Source organism: Cyprinodon variegatus, unplaced genomic scaffold (genome assembly GCF_000732505.1).
Source record: "Cyprinodon variegatus isolate N-32 unplaced genomic scaffold, C_variegatus-1.0 Scaffold9, whole genome shotgun sequence".
NCBI classification, from domain to species: Eukaryota; Metazoa; Chordata; class Actinopteri; order Cyprinodontiformes; family Cyprinodontidae; genus Cyprinodon; species Cyprinodon variegatus.
This window is the reverse complement of record NW_015150462.1, coordinates 2,674,384-2,694,931: the sequence shown is the minus strand read 5'-3', so window position 1 is coordinate 2,694,931 and position 20,548 is coordinate 2,674,384. Positions and strand designations below refer to the sequence as shown.

Genomic DNA, 20,548 nt, shown 5'->3' with positions numbered 1-20,548 from the left:
TATCGGGTTAAATATCGGTGGGGTGGCCGATGTCCGATATTCAGTTTTAAGGCCGATACCGATAGGGGGCCGATTATATCGTGCATCCCTATAAATAACCCCTCATACCCCCACCATGGACTGTTCTCCCTGCTGCCCTCTGGGAAGAGGCTTGAAGCATCCGCTGTAGGTCCAGCAGGTTCTGCAACAGCTTCTTTCCCACTGCCACCACTCTGCATCACTCTGACAACACCAAACCAAAATACTGTATATTTGACCATATATATTTATTGCTCTGAACTCTCATATCTATGCGGCACTGTGTTTTTTTTTGTTTTTTTTCACCCACACTGTTTACATTTGATCATTGCTGCACTTTAGGGAATGAAAATGTCATGAAAGCTGTACAAAATGAAATGTTGTTTTGAATACATAATGTGCGTATAAAATGACAATGAAAGTTGTCAAAGTCTAGAGTAACTTATTTTAAAATAATATTGGCTAATATGGTTTTATCTGTAAAGGCTTCTTCTCCCAGCATCCCGGAAACTTAATTCATGTTTGGCTGTTTCTACATCCAAGAACTAACAGTATAATCAAAGCTGATTTTCTTTTTTTAAAGTTAATATAAACGTGTTTTCGCTGGTCTGTACACTGCTGCTAAAACTCAATGCGGGAATAATTCTCTGTTGCACATGTGGGCATGAGCGTATTAGAACAATGAATGCCGATGCTGTTCTGACAGAACTGTGGTCTAGTTAAAGTACAGATCAGACAGCAGCTGATTATTCATAGTAAGAGTTAAAAATTAATACTTATGAAAGCTCTCCATCCAATTTTATTGAGCTTTTGACTAAAAGATTACAGCATCTAATATGCAAAGCATGTAGTCTCAAGAAAAAGTCTCACAGCTGCAGCAAAAGGTGGATTTAACTCAAAGGATCCTTAAAAAAAAAAACCAAAAACCATTAATCCTTTTCATTTTTCAGGTGTGTGCAAGCTCTTTTTGACATATTTCATTCAATTCTATTAAAATAAAGATTTATGGTATAATTCACCAAAATGCGAAACTGTTAAAAGGGTGGCAATACGATACAATAAGAACAAATCTATACAAATGATGCTCAATGTTATCAACTTGGCCTTCAGCTCCCTGTTGTTTTTGCTGCAAAAAAAATTGTTTTTATTGGAGAACTTTAATTGAGATTCATGTTTCATTCTACTGAGGCATTGTCCACTGAGATTAGCTGACAAGTTACCTTTGGGCGCTGAGTGTATAAAAAAGAAAAAGCCTTAGAAGTGACACACCCTATAATTTTCTCTTGTTTTTTCAGAGTAAAAATGGAAAATGAAAGCACAGGTTAGCAGGGCATTATGAGCTGTGGCATCGCAATCTCCGTGCACCACACAGCTGTCACAATGGCGCCTCGTGTCATTCAGCCTCAGGGTGTGGGAAACTGGGAGGAGATAATCTTGTTGCATCTGGCTGAAACAATGGTGCATATACTCCTCTTTTTTTACAGACCCTTTTCTGTGCTCATGTTTTCAGACGTCTTTCTTTATTTTCACATAAAAGGATGCAGATTTCTAATAATTCAGCTCCTTTATTCCCTGACACGTTATTATGCAAATCTATGGTAATAAGAATCGTCCCCCTCTCGTATATATTTTTCCAGGTTATCTACTCGTCGTTTAGTCAGTCCTAGCACTTATCTGCTAGACCTGCTCTACTGCAGAGCTGCAACATAACAGACATCCTCCTAGTTTATATTGGTGCAATATGCTTTTAATCCCAGTGCTACAAAAATTAATGTGGATTATGTTTGTTTACTCAACTGAAAAACATTTTTTTTTGCTGTAGTAATAAATTATATCTTTCTCTCTAATACTTAGAAAGTCTTTTATGATTGTAAAATAAGATTTAAGAACTATATAATGGAATTTTTTAGCCTTTATATCTGAATAGATTGTTTAGATAGGAGTTTGCATCCTGAAAGTGGCATTTAAAAGGTATTTTGCACTAACTTAATGAATACAAATTTCAGAGTATAGGGTACCCTTGATATTTCGAGTCAATATCTTGCACTAAATGAATAAATTCATTAAAATGCAGCTAAAATCTTTAATTATCCTAATATATTTGTAAATTTTCAGCAGTTTTCTAACGTTTATAATGGATAATGGGATTATATTCTGAGAACTGCTCCCTCAAATAACTGTGTCTATTAAAAATACCATTACACGTGATTAAAAGCCACAAAGAATGTCTTTTGCCTTCTTGAATTATATATTGATCTTAGGTAAAGAAGGACATGAATCCTGTCTGTTGATAATCCAAAAGGAGTGCTACTGCAGCTCAGGTTGCATTTAGAGAAGTGTCATCCTGAGGATAATGACTTCATTAGTATTCAAGCTGTTTCTACACCTATATTCATATTTAGTTTAAGCTGATGCTCGTTTGCCTGTTTTTCTTTCTGTGCCTCAGGCAAGACAAAAACTACTCCAATGAAAAAGATTCTGCTCTTTTAAAGATCCGTTTTCGCTATTTTGTTTCACACATTTCAGATCCTGAAATAAATACTTTCTGGGGCCAAGCCTGATTTAAATATGATAGTCTGGTTTTATATTAACATTCTGCCAGAGAAGTGCAATGTAAAAAACTAAAAAGGTTGCACCATCCTTTACCTAGAAAGCTGCATTACACACTTTTTAATAAGTTGTAATAAATCTTTTTACATTGCTGCAGAGCTGTTTTTGCTTTGTTTTCCTTATATAATTCTACATTTATGTGTTGTTTGAGGATCCATGGTTTGTTTAAGGTTAAGCCAAAGTGTTTCAGTTGCATTAAAGTCCAGACTGTCAGGTTTCTGTTTCTGTTATGTTTTTCTTTTGAGTATCCAGTTTTGCTTTGCTCCTTGTTTTCTAGTTTTAGTGGGTTAATTCTTAGTTTATTGAGTTCTTTGATTTTTTTTCTCAGTTAATGTCTTAGTCTTGGTTCTGTTATATTTTCTTTTTCGTGTTCAGTCTTGCTTATCTCTATGTTTTATAGTCCTAGTAATTTAATTATTATTTGGTTGTTATTTCCAGTCTTCCAGGTTTCTATTTGTTGCTCTCTACTGCCCTCTTGTGTTCTCCTTCTTCCCTAGCTCTTTCCCTCTCTTGTTCTGTGCACACCTGCTCCCAGTTTCCTCATTAGCCCTCTCTTTGTCTCAGTCTTCTTTAAAGGCCCTCCTCTTTGCTGGGTCCTCATCATAAACTGTCTAACCTCATCAGTCTTCCTCCTACTCGTCTCTCTGAGCTCTCCTCCTGGTTACAGTTTTTCCCCTGATGACTCCTAGGTTTTTGGTAAAGTTTTGACTTGTGTTTTTCTTTTTTTAAGATCTTTCCTGTTGCCTGTGGTTTTGGACTTTTTTCAGTTCTCTTCATTAAATCAACATTAATTCACCTCTGCCTGACTGCCTCTGCTTTGGGGTCAACTAACCATAACCAGACACAGACTTTGAGTGGGCCTCTACCAGATCTAAATTTCATTTTGAAATTAAGGTCACAAAATGTCAAACAATTAGACATTTTCTAATGGTGAGCAAAATTGATGGCTCCATTAATGCCAACTTATTCAATACCTGAAGCAGCTAATCAGCTCTTCACTTTACCACCATCTCTGACTGTTCAGCTAATGGTGCTTTAAATTTAAAAAGGTGACTTTTACCTAAAATTTTCCTCATTAATAATTCCCAAAGCTCCTGGGAACCATCAATATGCTTTGTTGAAACAGGGATTTATGTTTAACTTTTGAATGTAAAACTGCGCTTTGGATTTACTCAGGTTAACTTTTATACTGAAATCTATTTTAGGGATAAAGTAGCTGGCAGATATCTCTCAGTATTCCACATTATTAGGCTTTCATAGAGCTGTCCTTGACTGTACTGCAGCTGTTATCCAAGTTTCGGTAGGTTTTTCCTGAAATGTCACTCTAACTTGCTCCTGGAGCCTTAAAAATGATGAATGTTGACTCACAAACACACTAAGGTCCTTCCAGGGCTGCCATCTGAATGTACAAGACGGCACAAATTTTAGTGGCATAAATCTTTTTATAGCTTTGCTGAAGTGATCTCATAGGTTGAGCTAATGCCAGCTGATAGTAGAGAGATAGGACTTTTTAAATGTTAAAACCGAAGCCTGAAGAAAGGTAAATATTCCCTTTCACAGTTATAAAAGACCCTCCATGTTTGCTTGGATAACCTTCAAATTCTATCTGGATTTACAAAAAATCATTTTTGGGTTTTTGATACATTTTTTTTTTGTTCTTACTGCACTAATGTCAGCTTTTGCTTGCTGTTCAATTCCTGTTTTTCTATCCTTGGAAATGTGAAATTCCTGTCATCCTCTCTGGTGGGCGAATAAACAAGAGGTTATTCTTTATGTTATTGATTTATCTGCTAATCTGTAAGGTCTATTTAGGCACAACTCCGCAGTCTATAAGAATTATGTGTTTCCTCTTTTGATAAACTCACTGTAGATGTTTATTGATTCATTAATTTTGCATCCACCCCTCTTATACCTGGATTGCGGGGGGGCTGGCTGCTCATCTCAAGCTCAGGTCCTATGCCAGAGGCTTCCGCCAATATCCGGGTCATTAAAGTCCCCTTTACGTCTCACCGTCTCCACGGCTCTTCACCAAGTATTTTCTTCTTCTCAACTTTGGCATGTTGAATTTTCTGGATATTTCCATCATTTCAGATGATCAAAACAGCTGTTCAGTTCAGATTATCTGGTGGGTTGGCCATTATCCTACTATTGGTGTATATCTGAAAGTCTATCCATCTCGTTAATCTGAAAGTGGTTTCAAGCAATAATCCAAAACGTCGATAAAAACTTTTAAACAAGTGTATCTGTTGTTGTCATGATCTAGGCACTGATGTCTGGTCTGACATAATTTCATACACCTGCTTAGCTCTGCCCAGTTCTCATTACCTACTTATCTGATCCAACTGCATTAGTCTCTATTTAACCAGCCTTCAGACCAGTCATCAGTGGCAGATTATTTTGAGCCTTTGGTGAGACTTATTCTAGCGTTAATGTGTTCTGATTACCTGATCCTTACCTGTGGTGCCTCTTGAGCTCTGAGCCTGCTGTTCCCGTCTGATCTGTTTGCCTGACCTGTCTTCTGACTCCGGCCAGATTTCTCCCTGTTTGTGTACCGTACCTGGAATTATGACCCGACTCCATCCTGGATTCTTCTTCGGCACCTCACCGGATCTCTGAACTCCTGGCTCTGACAATCAAGCATGTTCCAAACATTGGCTTTGCCCTCTGGATTATCCTGCCTACGTTTGTCTGCTCAGTTCTGATCTCCTCCCTGTCCTCCAACCAACGATACATCAGCGCCTGGGACTCTCTATGCCGCAGCCACGTGATTTTAGCCCGGCAGCTGCCCGGCTAAAATCATCTTCACCCTTTGGATTCAGACTGAAATATAAGACCAGAGTTTCCTGTCTTAGACAGACGCCACTCACTACGATTCAGTTTTCAATAAAATTTTCTGTTTGTCTGTTTTGAATACCGGATCCTTCTGTTTTTAGCTTGACAGTTGTACTTTTTGAGTTTTCAAGGCTTTTTCGCCTATTTAATAGCAGGAAACCACACGTGTTAGTAATGCCAGTTTTCTTCCGACATATGAAGACTCTTCCATTAAAGATCTGTCGAACAGACAATTGAAAGAGGAAAGAAAAACTACTCTGCTCAGAAAGCAAGCCGATTTATTCTAATCTGTTTCTGGTGATTTCAGAGGTTTGTTTACATGCTTATTTATAGTTTCTCTTTTAAAAAGTAGCATGCTATTAGAGCACATTGTAGTGTGCATAAACTTGCTCTCATGATGTGTGAAAATGTATAAACGATAGGGACTCCACACGTTGGAGTGTTCTCATAATCTAACAATATGCTAATCATCTTCCCCATAATTACAGCTCTCCTGAATTTTAATGTTCTGCTTAAAGTAGCAGTTTTTCTCCATCCAGCGTTGACATTGGTCTTACTGATCAAACAGAGATCAGATATTAGACTTAACCACCAATCACTGCCAGCGTATCGGTTAGTGCTGTAGCCCTATTCCTGGGGCACTCTCGACAGAATTTAATGTGCTCAGTGCATCACCACGCTCCCTCACACACACACACACACACACACACACACACATCAACTGCTGCCTCATTAGAGGCTGCAGCCCTGAGGCCTGCGAATAGGGAAAAGCCTAATTGCACAGCTCAGCAGCACCAACAGAGCTAGGAGCGTTTTGGAGAAGACATCAACAAATGAGCATCAGGTGCAAGCAGCTACAGTGGTTCTCAGTCATATTTGACCCTTCCTGGGACCACTGTTCCGTCTGTAACTTTAGCATGGCAGAGTTGTAGACTCGGTCTTGATAAATGCTCATGGTTTATACCACCTTCTGGGTCATTTGAGTTATACCTGCTTGAAAATTAGAAATGCTCACTAACATAATGTTTGTTGCAGCCTATTAGTTTAAGTTAAAAGTATCTGAACTAGAGTAAAAAGCTCCTTTTTAGTATAAATCCAGATTATTTGGTCCCAGAGGCTTAAACTAACTTTTAGTCTGAATAAGGCCCTGAAGCAAAACCTGAAACCGAAGCTAAATTCTAGCTACCATTTTAAAAACAACTGTAGTTTCAAAACTGGCAAACCTGTATTATGTAAATGTTTTGTTTTTCCCGAATGTTGAAACCATTATTCATGCGTGGGAGATAAAATCTACAGTGGATGATTATGATTTTAACCGGAAGTGAAACTAGGAGGCTGTTTAGATATGTTCATACAAGCCTTTTTAAACCAACCTTTCTGGTTAGTTATCACAACAGTTAATATATACGAGATGATATTTTAAATATTGCATCAAACCTTTTAACAGTGCGTCAGTTTAAAAAACTAAAACTAGGATACAAAATAAGTCTAAGAGCTGAAAACAGGGCCTGTATTTATGCATAAATGCTTACAACGATTTTGCACTAATAATAAATATATTTTTCTTTCCACTTTGGATGAGCAATTGAAAAAAACAGCCTGAAATAGCAAAAAAATGCATCCAAAATTAACAGATCTGTACTTTAAAGTCAAATTTCAAGCTTGAACACAGGTGAGTTGGCTGAATCTGGAGCCTATCAAAACTAAATCCTGACAATCTAACTCTAAAATTATCATTTTCTGAGGTACAAACTTGCCTATATGCAACAAAGATGAACAACGACGTTTTAATGGTTTCCATGGTAACAAAATACTCTTGATGCCAGTTACATTGTCAGACTCCCTCTTTTAATTAGTGCTTTTGATGAGCAAACAGTTAGATGACTAAGAATTCAGTTTATCCACAAATAATGATAATAATGGAGAAATGTTTAAAAGCTTTCATAGAACAATTCAATCCAGTTTTGTTCCGTCGGTAGATTGGAAGATAGACACTTTTAAATTCAAGCCATCTAAATGCACAAGAAAAAGTTGGATTGATTGACTTTATTGATCTAACAGTGGAGAAATCTACTCATTACATCAGCTCAAATAGTCAAAAGGAGAAGAAGAAGGTGCCAAGTAAGAAAAAGGTGCATCCACATATTACAGTTAGTTTTTTTTGTAGCAGGATTATTACACAGGGTTATTGCACAGAGTGTTCACATGCGTATATATATAGATGGACATTTATATATATATAGTTATTGCACTGGGTGTCAAATATAAAGAAATTGGTTATTGCATAATAATTGCACATTACTGCCATTGTAGTGTTGCATAATTCCAATACTCTTTGTTTGACTTAAAAGAAAGGATTTGTGGATCACTAACTGTGTTATAAAGAAAGAAAAATAGGCCATTTATAGCTCTGAATTAGACACTTGCTTTACCGTCAGCAGCTACTGGGAGTGTACATCCTGGGATGAGTTTGGACCCGTATGGTTGTATGAATTTCAAAATCCTTTCAGCCTTCCAACCTTTTGTTCTCCACTGTGGGGAACAAAGATCACAAATTTTCTCCAGTTGCAAATCAACTTTGCATTACTTTACTTTGCATCATTTTTGCATTACTGTTTTGTTTCTCATAATAAAGATTCATAGCAGTGTCAGTGTTTTGGACCAATGCGGAAAAAAACAATCGATAGGCCCGCACACATCCATTATAGGACTTTTTAATTCCAGTCAGCCTGGGCTCTTGGACTGGGTGGTATGTGAGTAACATCACCACACAACACAGAGTAGAAGGGAAACAGACCATTAATAGCCTTCAGATTGTCATCAGTGGGGAGTGCTGTTAGCAGAGTGCTTGCGGTTCAAAATGTGTGAGATATGAGGCTGTTTTTTTCTGACAGAGGTTAAAATGGCAAAAGAAAATTGCTGATTCCGACCAAGAGCCTGTACAGGCTGACAGGATGGCGATGAAAAAAAACAAAAAAATAGACCTCAACTGACTCATAGCTTTGTCTGGAGGTCTTAAGGCGTTACAGCACTCAGGAATTCCTTGCACAAAGCCCGACGCCGCTGTCCAGGGAATAGGCCTTCGCAGAACCAATCAGAGCTTGATAGTAGGCTATTATTTTACACCAGACTCCTATTAGGTCCAGGCTGATATGAAAGAGTTCCTTAGCTGAACAAACAATGATTAAAAAGGTAATGCTTTTCAATTAGAATAGTTTTCATAATACATTTAAATGTTTTCACATTCTTTGAACCTTTTTTTTGTGTTGAGGGATTAGTGGGATTAGATAGGATTGACTTTGGGGTTTGGTCTAAAACATTGGGGTTGGTCTAAATCATTTTGTCACATCAGACACTTTTTTGGGGGGGTCGTTTTCACCATAGCATGATACTGCCACCACCCTCTTTTATAGTTCAGATCAAGGTTTATATCGTTTTGAAAATTTTATTTTATCTATCTTTGACTTCTGATTTTTAATTCTATTTGAGTTATTATTCATTTTTAGTAATTGTTAGTTTAGTGTTCTTTTTTTAAATTGCTTATTTTCAGTTTTGTGTTTACTGATTTCAATTATAGTTTGTCTTTTTTTGTTATACAACTAGCATACTGGGGGAAAGACTAAAAACAATTAGTAAAAAAGGAGAAATAACAGATAAACAACACAAATGACCTGACTGCTGTACCTCCATCTGCTTGTGTAATCCAGTACAGTAGAAATAAAATTGCATTATGCATTATGATAAAGACACAAATACAAAGTAATCACATTATCTCTTAAAAGTCAGTTCATTTTAATTAGATTTGTAACCTGTTTTTAAAGTTTAAAGAGACATTACAGAGTTTTCTAATGATCTTCTGCTCGTTCTCGTTGCTCAGGCTCGTACAAGGTTTACTTTTTCCACCTTGCGTAGATTTACCATGGTGTCTGAGTTGAGGCGGATCCCGGTCGCTTCTAAATATCCAGAAAATCCATCTTGAATATAATGCTTTGATGGTTTGCAAGGTTGGACCCATTTAACAAGGACTCACTTATCATCATGTCTGTTGAACAGTGCGGGGACTTCCACAGCAACCCTTTTTACCTTGCAAGCAGCATGAATTTTTTCAAGATTTGTGAATTCACAATCTCCTGAAAATACATCTTGCCAGAAGCCAACAGATGCAATTGCCTTGATACCGAAATGTTTCAGACTTCAACGAGAGGTGGAAGGCTTAAGTAAAGCAAAAATTGGTTTCAGCTGGAATAACCCATTTCTTTTTGAAAAATTAGCAAAACGATGCGATTTATCAGTAAACTTCATGAAAGTAATCAAGCTGCTATTGCTGCTGTGATTGGCTAAAAGCTAAACATCAGAGGCAGGTACCCAATTAGCTTCAAGAGTTGTTCTGAATGTCCCTCCCTTTTACGAAATCTTTCTACAGGAGGCTTCCCAGATTGATAACATGCAGGATTCAAATTAAACTAGATGTATCTTTCTGGTTTGTCCCATGTAACCAGTGGCCTTTATTTTTTTTAAGTAGAAAAACTGTCAGAATTGGGTTGAGGTTTGTGGGCCCAAATGCAGAGGCAGGGAGGCAGAGGTGAGTTTTTGTAGATTTAATGTGTGGTAAACAAACAACTAAGGCAGGAATCCTAAAAAATAAAAAAAATCCAACAAGAAAAAAGTTAAACAAACCAGAAACCATGGGAACATCAGGTAAAAAACAAAGAGGTAAGACATTGTAAGACAGTGTACGTCAAAGTTTGACGAGGAACCAGCATTGAAGAACTGCACAAAGAGTGTTTTATGGGAGACTGAACAAAGAGAGGACTAACGAGCAGATTGGGAGCAGGTGTTAACAGAGCAGACAGGAAAGGGAAAATGGAGAACACAAGAGGGCAGCAGAGGGCAACAAATAAAAACCTGAAAACTGAAAAATAACCAGAAAACTGTGACACAAACAGGACACTGGATTAGAGAGAGGGGGAAAACATGCACCAAACTGAGCTACTGAGGTGTCAGTCTACTTATCAAACGATGTTTAGGTCGTAAAGAGTCAAATAAATAAAGATATTTTTAAGTAAAATCTTAAAAAATGTCTCCAAATGTTAATTGCATTTTTTTTCTATTTATTATCTCTTTTAACTAATTTCCTTAGTTTTAGTTAATGATGAGAACCTTGGTTTAAATTGAGTTGGCAGGGTGTTTTTACATGAAGGCTACAAAGTTAATTTTTTTGCTTCCATGTGTTCTTTACATCTTGTGACCAACGGCAAACAGGGCTTCTCGTGGCTGTCTTTCAACATCAACTTCCTTCTTTCCATTCTTCTACAGAGCTAATATTTCTCTGTCCTCATGGTGCTGTTAGCCAATATTCATTAGATACCCTCTGAGGCTTTTACAGAAGAGCTGGGTTTATTCAGTGGCTAGATCAGACACATGTTGACTCCATCTACTAATTAAGGGTCTTCTGAAGCCAATTGGTTTCACTTTATTTTAAATTTAGGGGTTTCAGAGAAAAGGGGAGCTGAGTACAAAGGTAGACTACACTTCGCAGATTTTATTTAAAGCATTTTCCTCCACTCTAGAATGATGCACTTACTTGTTTGCAGAGCTGATATCTCAATAAATCTCATTAAAATTTGTTATAAAGATATTTTAAACCCACCGGGTAAGCCGATAGGTCTCCGAAACGTCCCTGGCTGTTCAGCACAAATGGACTGAACTATATTGTTCCTACTAGTGCCTCTCTGCTTCATCTCCACCCACTTACCTGGAAAGCATAACTTAGGTTCTAAGGTTCTCCAATAGCATATTCCCCAGAGAGATGGGCCATGAAACTAGAAATAAGCGGTGCTATTGTTTAACAGGTTGGGGGATATCTTCGGTTGAGGATAGATGATGGTAATTTGTATGGCAAAATATACAGTTAATCTGACTGGTCTTCAGTCAGCCTTACCTTTAATTTAGACCACTGCCTGAGGTAAACCATTATTTCTTCTGGCTCCTCTTGGTTGCAAGCACACATTAATCCCTGTATGTATGTGTGTGTGTGTGACGTCCCACAGGGGCTCCATCCAGGGTGGATGCTTGAACAAATGATCCTCGGGGAGTTTCACTGACAGCCAAGTTCTCTGCACAGTTAAAACATGCCCTAATCCCAACACACAGACACACACATGCACAGTTAGCTATTGTTGCAGCTGTCTGCAGAGAGTGAAGCATTTTGGTTCTGGGTGAGCTCCAAGTGCATATCCTGTCAGCTGAGACAGTGTCATTCAGCCTGTCCAAGTCAGCTAGAGGAATCTGTCTACGCCAGCAACTAACTAGCTTAGATTGTCCTTCAGCGCCCCTGACAGCAAACAAGAAGAGCTGTTTTGGTTTGGACTTTTAGTTACTCTTATATCATTATTGATCAGGAGTCATGCAGTCTTGGGTTTCTTTCCTGATAAAAGTAAAATGCAGTCATTGCTCCAAAAGTCCTACAGTTTAAAGTTTCAACTAATTTACAGTCATTATTTATATTACTATGATAAAAAAAAAGTGTATAAATGTGATTTCTATTTATCCATTGAGTGTGAGAAATACTTAAGAAGGGAGAAAATACTGACTTAAGGTTAAACTGTAGGTAAGAGATAAAAGACAGTTTGCTGCTCAAATGCAACTTTTATCACTATTAGATAATAGTCTGCTGCCATCTTGTGGCGAAATTCAAGGTTCACTAGCAGTTTGTCATCAGGTTGAAAACTTTTAGGCTGAATTCATACTTAACTTTCTAATTTGTTAGGATTGAATGATTTATGGTTTTTATTTATATAGTAATACATCATTTTCTCGTTGCAGGGAATATCGATTGGATTAATCTGTATTACAACAGATTAAGAAGCAGTTTTATCCCTAATGTAAAGCAGGATATTTTGGATAATATCAGAAAACAATAGAGAGAATTACATATGATTGATTAATTACATTTATATAATTGAATTTTATTTTTAAAGGGTTTGTTCCATTTAAATGGTAATTAGATTTTTATCCTTGAAAACATCAATGAAAAAGGAATTTATTTGACATTTGTTTTAAAATACAAAATGTTGAATTAAAATACCAGCACGGTTTTTCTTTTGTTCAGGTTCTAAAGCAAATCAATACAAATTTAAACACTTCTAATAGGAATTCATTCAAATAGCAAAACTAAACAATTAATTATACACTCATTGTTGTCGTCTTTCCTTTTAAAGGGAATAGATCCAGTACATTAGAGGACTTTAGCCAGAAGTGCATATCCATCACTATAACTGTGTGTACAGAAAAATGTTTTGCAAATTGGAAATTTGCAGAAAAATATATAAATATACATCTTTTTTAATACATAATCTAATTTTACCCCATCATAGTTAGCCTCTCTGTGAAACATCAGCCACTTTAAATAGATCACTACAAATTTTATCATTAAAATGATGTCCAGAAGCAATGAAAAACATAAATCAGGGACTTTTTGGAGACAAACCAAAACATCAATCTTAACTGTTTGATTTAATATTTGAAAGTAAAACATTTCAGGGTGTGGAAAAAATAGTTTTAAACATACTAATCATGGAAACTTCTGGAGGCGTAGATCAAATTGATCTTTTGGTCATAACTGGCCTGCAAACCACATTTTGGGCACTCATGCTGTGTTCCACTCACAACATGGCGGAACTATTGACGTACGTGTCGTTCACGTAATTCTATGACTTGTGTTTTGATTACACAAACGCTAACTGCTTTTAGACCCTCGGTGGTTGCCGTCGATGTTTTGAGAAGGTAGTCGTCGGGGAAGTTTTAAGGTAAAAAAGAGCAAAAAACTTGTGTAATGCAACCGTTTAGACACAGACTTCGTTTAAATTATGTTAGGCAAGATTGTTTGTATTTTCTGGGGCTTTTAACGTTGAAGTGGGCAAATGTCAAAACAAATTACCTGTTAAATGGCTAACCGCTGCTAACAGCTACATAGCTAGCCGTGAGGGTTTTTAGCTACTTTTAGTATATTTTTAAGATGACCAATTTTTTGAAAGTTATAACTACTTTTAATGTATTTTTAGATAATCGTTTTAGTTACTAGTGGCATTCCTTTGACTTTAAATTTCCCTTATATCTGACGTACTCTTTGTTGTTGCATCATGCTTCGCTGATGTTGCTAGTTAGCTCTGTTAGCACGGTGAAGGTGATGTCAATCTCATCCCGTGGGATTGCTCATAACTTATTTTTATAAATATATGTTTTTATTCTAACCAACAGGTTGTAAGGTGAAGGCGGTGCGTCACAATGTCAAGCAGTGTAAGTAACTTATTTTCACCTTGAATATCTGAATTTGGTTTGTTAATTGTGCTAATCTAAGAACCCAATAAGCATTTTTAATAAGAAACATCTTTTTCTAATTGCATGTTAAGGTATGTTATGTCCTCCACTTTAAACATGAAAAGTTCCGAGATTATGGGCTTTTTATTTTGCAAATCTTTAACGATTTGATGACTTAGACAAACTTCATTGTCATTTTGTTTACACTGAGTGTCTACAAAACAGAATGAATTTGCTTACAACAGTGTAACTATCATTACTATTATAAAGTGCAACAATGATCAGCAAGTAAACTGAATCGGAGAAAAAGGAAAACTAGTTTAATAAAATAATGGCGCAAAAGGGCATTTATATGGTACAAGTATTAGGGCCAGGCTACAGAAATTTTTTTTATTTTCATTTCCAGAATAAAGTCGTAATATTATGAGAATAAAGTCAAAATATGATGATAATGATGTCGTAATATTATGAGGATAAAGTCCTGATATTATGAGAATAAAGTTATGTTATTACGAGCATAAAGTCGCAATATTAAGAGATTAAAGTTGCAATATTACGAGAAAAAAGTCGCAATTTTATGACAATAAAGTTGCAATATTATGAGAATAAAGTCGTAATATTATGAGAATAAAGTCGCAATATTATGAGAATAAAGTCGTAATATTATAAGTATAAAGTCGCAATATCAAGAGAATAAAGTCGTGATATTGAGAGAATAAAGTCGATATTAAGAGAATAAAGTCGCAATATAACGAGAATAAAGTCACAGTATAACGAGAATGAAGTCGCAATATTATGAGAATATAGTCGCAATATTACGAGAATATAGTCGCAATGTTACGAGAATATAGTCGCAATATTACTAGAATAAAGTCGCAATATAACGAGAATAAAGTCACAGTATAACGAGAATAAAGTCGCAATATTACGAGAATAAAGTCGCAATATTACGAGAATATAGTCGCAATATTACTAGAATATAGTCGCAATGTTACGAGAATATAGTCGCAATGTTACGAGAATAAAGTTGTAATATTACCAGATTAAAGTCGTAATATTATTCTTGTAATATTACGAGAATAAAGTCGTAATATTAAGAGAATAAAGTCGTAATATTATGAGAATAAAGTCTCAATATCACAAAAATAAAGTCTCAATATTAAGAGAACAAATAACAATAACAAATATTTAGTCTCAAGCTGTAGACTGTAGAGCAGAGTTTGAGGTTTATGTTGCTAAATATGGGCCTTGTTCCGCTGCAGGTGCTGTGTGGTCGAAGGTTGGTCCTGTCTCCGACTGGTGGCCGACAGGCTTTAACTTCTCTCAGGGTTGGAAGAAGCAGAGCATTCTCAGCTGCCAGCCCTGATGAGCCGTACATCGCAGTGTCACCTGCAGACTCAGGTGAGACATGAATGCAAGCAGTCATCCAATAATTACATCTGAAGGGACCTTCAAGGGCCATAATTGTTCCTTTTTTGTTTGTTGACGCTTATGGAGCAATTGTATCCAACACAAAGGTATACTGAAGGTTTTTCATAAATTTTTAAAAGACCTGCCCTCTCCACTTTTAAAAATAAAAATGCACATGCACAAACCTGTACCTGCTTCCAAGAGGGAACGCCCATTAAATGAAAATGGGGACGAGCACATAGGACATAAACATATCATCAGAATGATTGACAATTAGGAGGACCACTTATTTTTGATGATCCAGCTGGAAAAAGAACATCCTCCACTATACCTTTAACTGATAATACTAAATCTAGTTTTTATTGATGATTGGAGTCAGTGTAATGCTTTAAATGGAGATCCCTTCTAATCAGCCTCATTATTTCAGAAAGCAGAGGGCTTTGATCAAAACAGTTTGTAACGCGGATCACATTGAAAAAGCAAAAAAGAAAAACCCTGTAAAAAATATATATAAGCCCACAGCATGATGTTCTCAGGTTTCCCGGAGGATATGTCAGTTTGTTGGTCATACTTAGTGATCCCAGTTGTGGCCCAGCAGTTCAAGTCTGTTTTTATCATTCATTAATACTTTCAGAGGTTGAAAACAGTCCTGGATGTTTTATTTCTATTTAGTGATCAATGAATCAGTCCAAGCGTTTTAAATATTTTATTTGTTCTGTAGGTTAAATCAAATTTGGAGCAAACCTGTCTGAGCAGGTTCCATCTTTTCCTTTTGAAGAAACCGACAACTGTGTTTTCATTGTCAGTTACTGTTTTTTTTTTTTTTTTTTTTGAGAAGTTTCTTTACTATAATGTGGTTTATATAAAATACTTCTTTTGTCAGATACCTTAGAAAAGCTCATCCCCTTATAGCTTTAGCTAAAAGGTTTCATTGTGATGCTATTTTATATCATAACACGTTTTATATCCCCTGTGCAAATGGAGTCAAATATGCTGTCAGAGACAGACTGGATTCTACTCTAGAACATGATGTTTTAATTCAATTCAATGCAGTTTATTTATATAGCGCAATTCACAACACTTTTCATCTCAAGGCTCTTTACAGTTCACCAGATCATCCAGTCAAATTGATCCAAAGTTTTCTATCTAAGGAAAACCAGTTGATTTCATCGACTCATTGATTCAAATGCAACCCCTCGTACTAAGGATGCTTATAGCGACAGTGGAGAGGAAAAACTCCCTTTTAACAGGAAGAAACCTCCAGTACAACCAGGCTCAGTGTGAACGCCGACTGGGGTTCAAGGGGATAGAAGCAGAGATACAAAATAAAGTGTAAAAGGCGGCCCCGTCCAGGAAACACACAGCCAGGCAGACGAGCTCCAAGGCAGCTCTCATGTCAGAGGATGAAGAGAGTACATCCAGCCAGCCACAGCCAGAGAAACGGGACTGCACTGGAAAAACAGGCCGATCTCCAACATCTATAAACAAGGGTGTTGATGTCAGCAGCACAGCTGATATTTCTCTCCAGGATGGAGTCACAGCCACACAGGAACAGACGCGGTGAAGCTACTATGAGAAAAAGCAGAGAGAGATGAACGTTAGAGATTGAACTAACAGATTCTGCAGAGTGGGAGAATAGAGATAGAGTGAATCAGAATGATGAAAAAAGGGTCCCTATGTCCTCCAGTAGTCTAAGCCTATAGCAGCATAACTATAGAGATAGCTCAGGATAACCTGAGCCACTCCAACTATAAGATTTATCAAAAAGAAAAGTTTTAAGCCTACCCTTAAAAGTAAACAGGGTGTCTGCCGCATGGACTAAAACTGGTAGTTGGTTCCACAGGAGAGGAGCCTGATAACTAAAAGATCTGCCTCCCATTCTACTTTTAGAAATACTAGGAACCACTAGTAAACCTGCAGATTGAGAGCAAATTTAGGCTGAATAATCCTCGATTTGTGATTCTGTGTCTACAGGTCCCAGGACTGTGTGGCCAGATGAGAACATGGGACCGTTTGGACCTCAGGACCAGCGCTTCCAGTTGCCGGGTAACGCAGGGTTTGACTGCCACCTGGAGGGAATGGGAAACCAAAAGAAGGCTCCGGTTAACAGGACGGTGCCTGATGTACTGACGACTCCAAACAGCACAGAAAGACATCACTTCATACTGGCCCAGTTTGTCAACGAGTTCCATGTAAACGCTTTTTTTTTTTTTTTTTTTAACCATACTGTTAAATATGCTACTTTGCATGAAGCCTGATTTAATATATGTATTTATAAAAAGCATAGTTTTAAAATGCTGAAGTCCAGTTTTCTTTTCTTCACCGATAACAATGTTTTTTTGATCAACAGGGGAAATTAGGGCCTTTATCCACAAGAGTTCACAAAGCTGAGCAATACTTTAACCAGACAGACACAGATTGTTCTATCAGTTCCTGCCCTGAGCTGTTAAGGAAAGGTAAGACGTTAAGGCGCTTCCTTGTTTACAGCTTCACTTGCCTTCAATAACCAAAGTATCCGTCTCAGAACTGGAGCTGATGTTCCCCTCGGCGCCCACGGCCTCCATCACAGTCGTGACTGTAACACAGAGGACCAATCAGAGGAACGAGGCGTCAGCAGAGCCGGACAAAGACCAGCTGCTTCATAAGGTGAGCCTGCATCTCGCCTATTGTTTGCTTTATGGGGAATAAAGCAGCAGCTGTAACCCGTTTATATGTCCTCGCTGCAGTTTGTGAGCGGAGCTAAGGAGATGTGTTTCGCCCTGTGGACGGCAGGATACTGGGCCGACTTTATTAACCCAGCAACAGGAGAGGCTGTAAGTGGTTTTCCTTTTTTTTTTTATTGCGGTTACATCAGCACATACAACCTATAATAGTTGAGTGAAACAAAGTAGTGCAGGTCATTTCTAGCAGATGTTCCAACTGAATATTAAACGCACAAGTTAAAATTAGCAGCACCTGTTTTAATGTTTAATTACCATACGTAAGAGAATATGCAGAGAGGGGATTGTCAGGAAAGAGATGGCTGTTTGGGGACACTTACCTTTTTGTCCTCCTATTCTTTACACAGCAGTCCTGCCCTTCGAAATCTGTTGGTTTTCAGGGATGTTTTGACACTCCTCCACGCTGTCAGAATCCCCTGGCAGACTTGGCCAAAACGTGGTTTTTGCATGCGACCAGTTTTGATGAATTAATAATCGTCTCTCGTCATCTACGCCTCCCACTGAACGCTTAGTGTTACTTTAAAGCACAAGTCACACTGAAATCAAGTGGCTGCAGTCGCTTCTTTTTAGCATTAAATCGTAAAGCACTACTTTGCCTGGCACACAGTAGGGGTGGGTATTGGCAAAGAAGTCATGATTCGATTTGAATCATGATTCACATGCCACGATGCGATTCTATCACGATGCATCACGATACTTGAAATATTGCGATGCATTGCGATATTTTCACTGAACACTGTAAGAAAAAGATACAGCCATTACCAGTGGCTGACCGGCTGAGTATGATCTGGATCATGTCTTCAATTGATCCATAACTGAAAGCAACTGAATTCATACATAGCTGTATTTATTGAAACGATTTTTGGAGGTGTTGCCATGAAAACAAATACTGGACAGAAATATTACTATTACTGGTTATCAAACTTAAAATAACAAAATAAGGATAATCAGTGCTGTTTATATGGCCTCAGTGGTCCTTTAAACCAATGAAATGAAAACATTCAAATGTATATTTCCCCTTTTGCAAATTACGTGCGTCATATGAATTTCATTTTTACCTTCTTTGTTTTTAAAGCCAAAATGCATCCAAGCATCTGACTTGAAATGTGATGGAACCGTGGGGCGAATTTTCTCAGTCTCCTCCATATTTTGTTTACGAATGACTCGTCTCAGTATCCCGCGGCCGGACATGCTTGTGACACAAAGTAGCAGGCCTCAACACATCCGTAGCGACATCTGCTGGACTGGAAGTTGTATTCCACTTGATTTGGCTGATGTGCGCCAACCATTAATGTATTTTATTTGTTCTTTTTTTCTTTTTATAATCGATTCTTGCCTTCAAGAATCGATGCAGTAGATCACAAAAATTAGAATCACGATGCATCGTCATGACGATTATTTTGCACACCCTTAGCGGACAGACATGTAACCAACATAGCATTTTTCCATGGATACTTTGTCTGATCACATGCCTTCCGCCAGGAAAAGTAGTGCCGTACAACAGCAGAACAAACCAAAAACAAATCTTCCTACTAGCCGTATCGGACAATGAGGAAGCAGGGGTTCAAAGCTTGTAAAAAAAGTTGTGACTTATTGTCCAAAAATTACGGTACAAAAAAAGTTTTAATATTCATCTGTTGTTTTACGTTCATTAATAAGTTTCTCCATTTATTCATTCATACATCTCCTTAATTTCACATTGCTTATGTAAAACCTCATCCTTTGTTAAACTTAAATAAATATCCACAGTAATTTCATTTTAAACTTTTGTGCTTCCAATACAATAAAAATATAGGGAAATGTATTCTCTAGAAACTTCAGGTTTTTTCTTCAGCTCTAAATCTAGAAATTTAGCAAAAAGGAAACTCTAATCTGTCTCTTTGAGATCTGTAACGATATAAATTGGTTCTCCTGCAGTTCTTTGCGTCTCCCTCAAGTGTGGCGGCGCTGAGTCCAGAGGAGCAGCTCAGACATCTGGGCTTCCACATCGAAGTGTCGGGCTCCTGCACTGTCATTCGCCACATCCTCAGGGGGACACCTTTATTCGTTGGGACCGTTTTCACCAACGCACCTACTAACAGTGCTGCTATTACCAGACTCCAAGGACTATCAAATGCATTCGATGATGAGGAATAGGCTTATTTTTTTTATATTTTACACCAGAAAATCTGCACAGAATGCCTGTAATTGTTGTCAGATGTTTGATTTTGCTAGTTTGTGTTAAAACCTTGTCTGACTGGAACATGTAAGGACATCCCTATGCTAATAGGACCCCCCCCTCACAAATCTGTTATGTCCTTCACTACATCCAGGGTGATTCACACTCAGCAAAGCATCAACTTTGCAATATTTTCAGCCTGTAGAAAGTGTTAATATTTTAAGAGATTAATATTTGTATTTATGAAATAATCTTTTCCAGGTGATAATAACTTGCAGAAACAGTACAAGGTTTAAAACCACCAGAAAGTTTTGGCTGGAACAATATCAGGTCATCAAGACATTTTACAACAACGTGGACTACTGTTGCTTCTAGCAAACACAACTTCTATTGACGTACCACACTGCAAATAAAATGGGTTCTCTTCAGGATGCAGTCACCTTGTGTTTGTTTTTTGTGATCCAAAGATGTATTACTCAAC

At 37.4% G+C, this 20,548-nt stretch overlaps 1 protein-coding gene across 1 annotated transcript; it reads left to right on the top strand.

Annotated features, from left to right (window-relative positions):
• Window positions 1-15,020: 15,020 nt before the first annotated feature.
• On the top strand, window positions 15,021-20,508 carry mmadhc (methylmalonic aciduria and homocystinuria, cblD type). The gene is made up of 6 exons (XM_015377851.1): window positions 15,021-15,180; window positions 17,164-17,381; window positions 17,540-17,645; window positions 17,714-17,835; window positions 17,916-18,002; window positions 19,827-20,508. Exons 1-6 carry the CDS (start codon window positions 15,021-15,023, stop codon window positions 20,043-20,045), a joined length of 912 nt encoding a protein of 303 aa, XP_015233337.1. The 3' UTR covers window positions 20,046-20,508.
• Window positions 20,509-20,548: the final 40 nt, after the last annotated feature.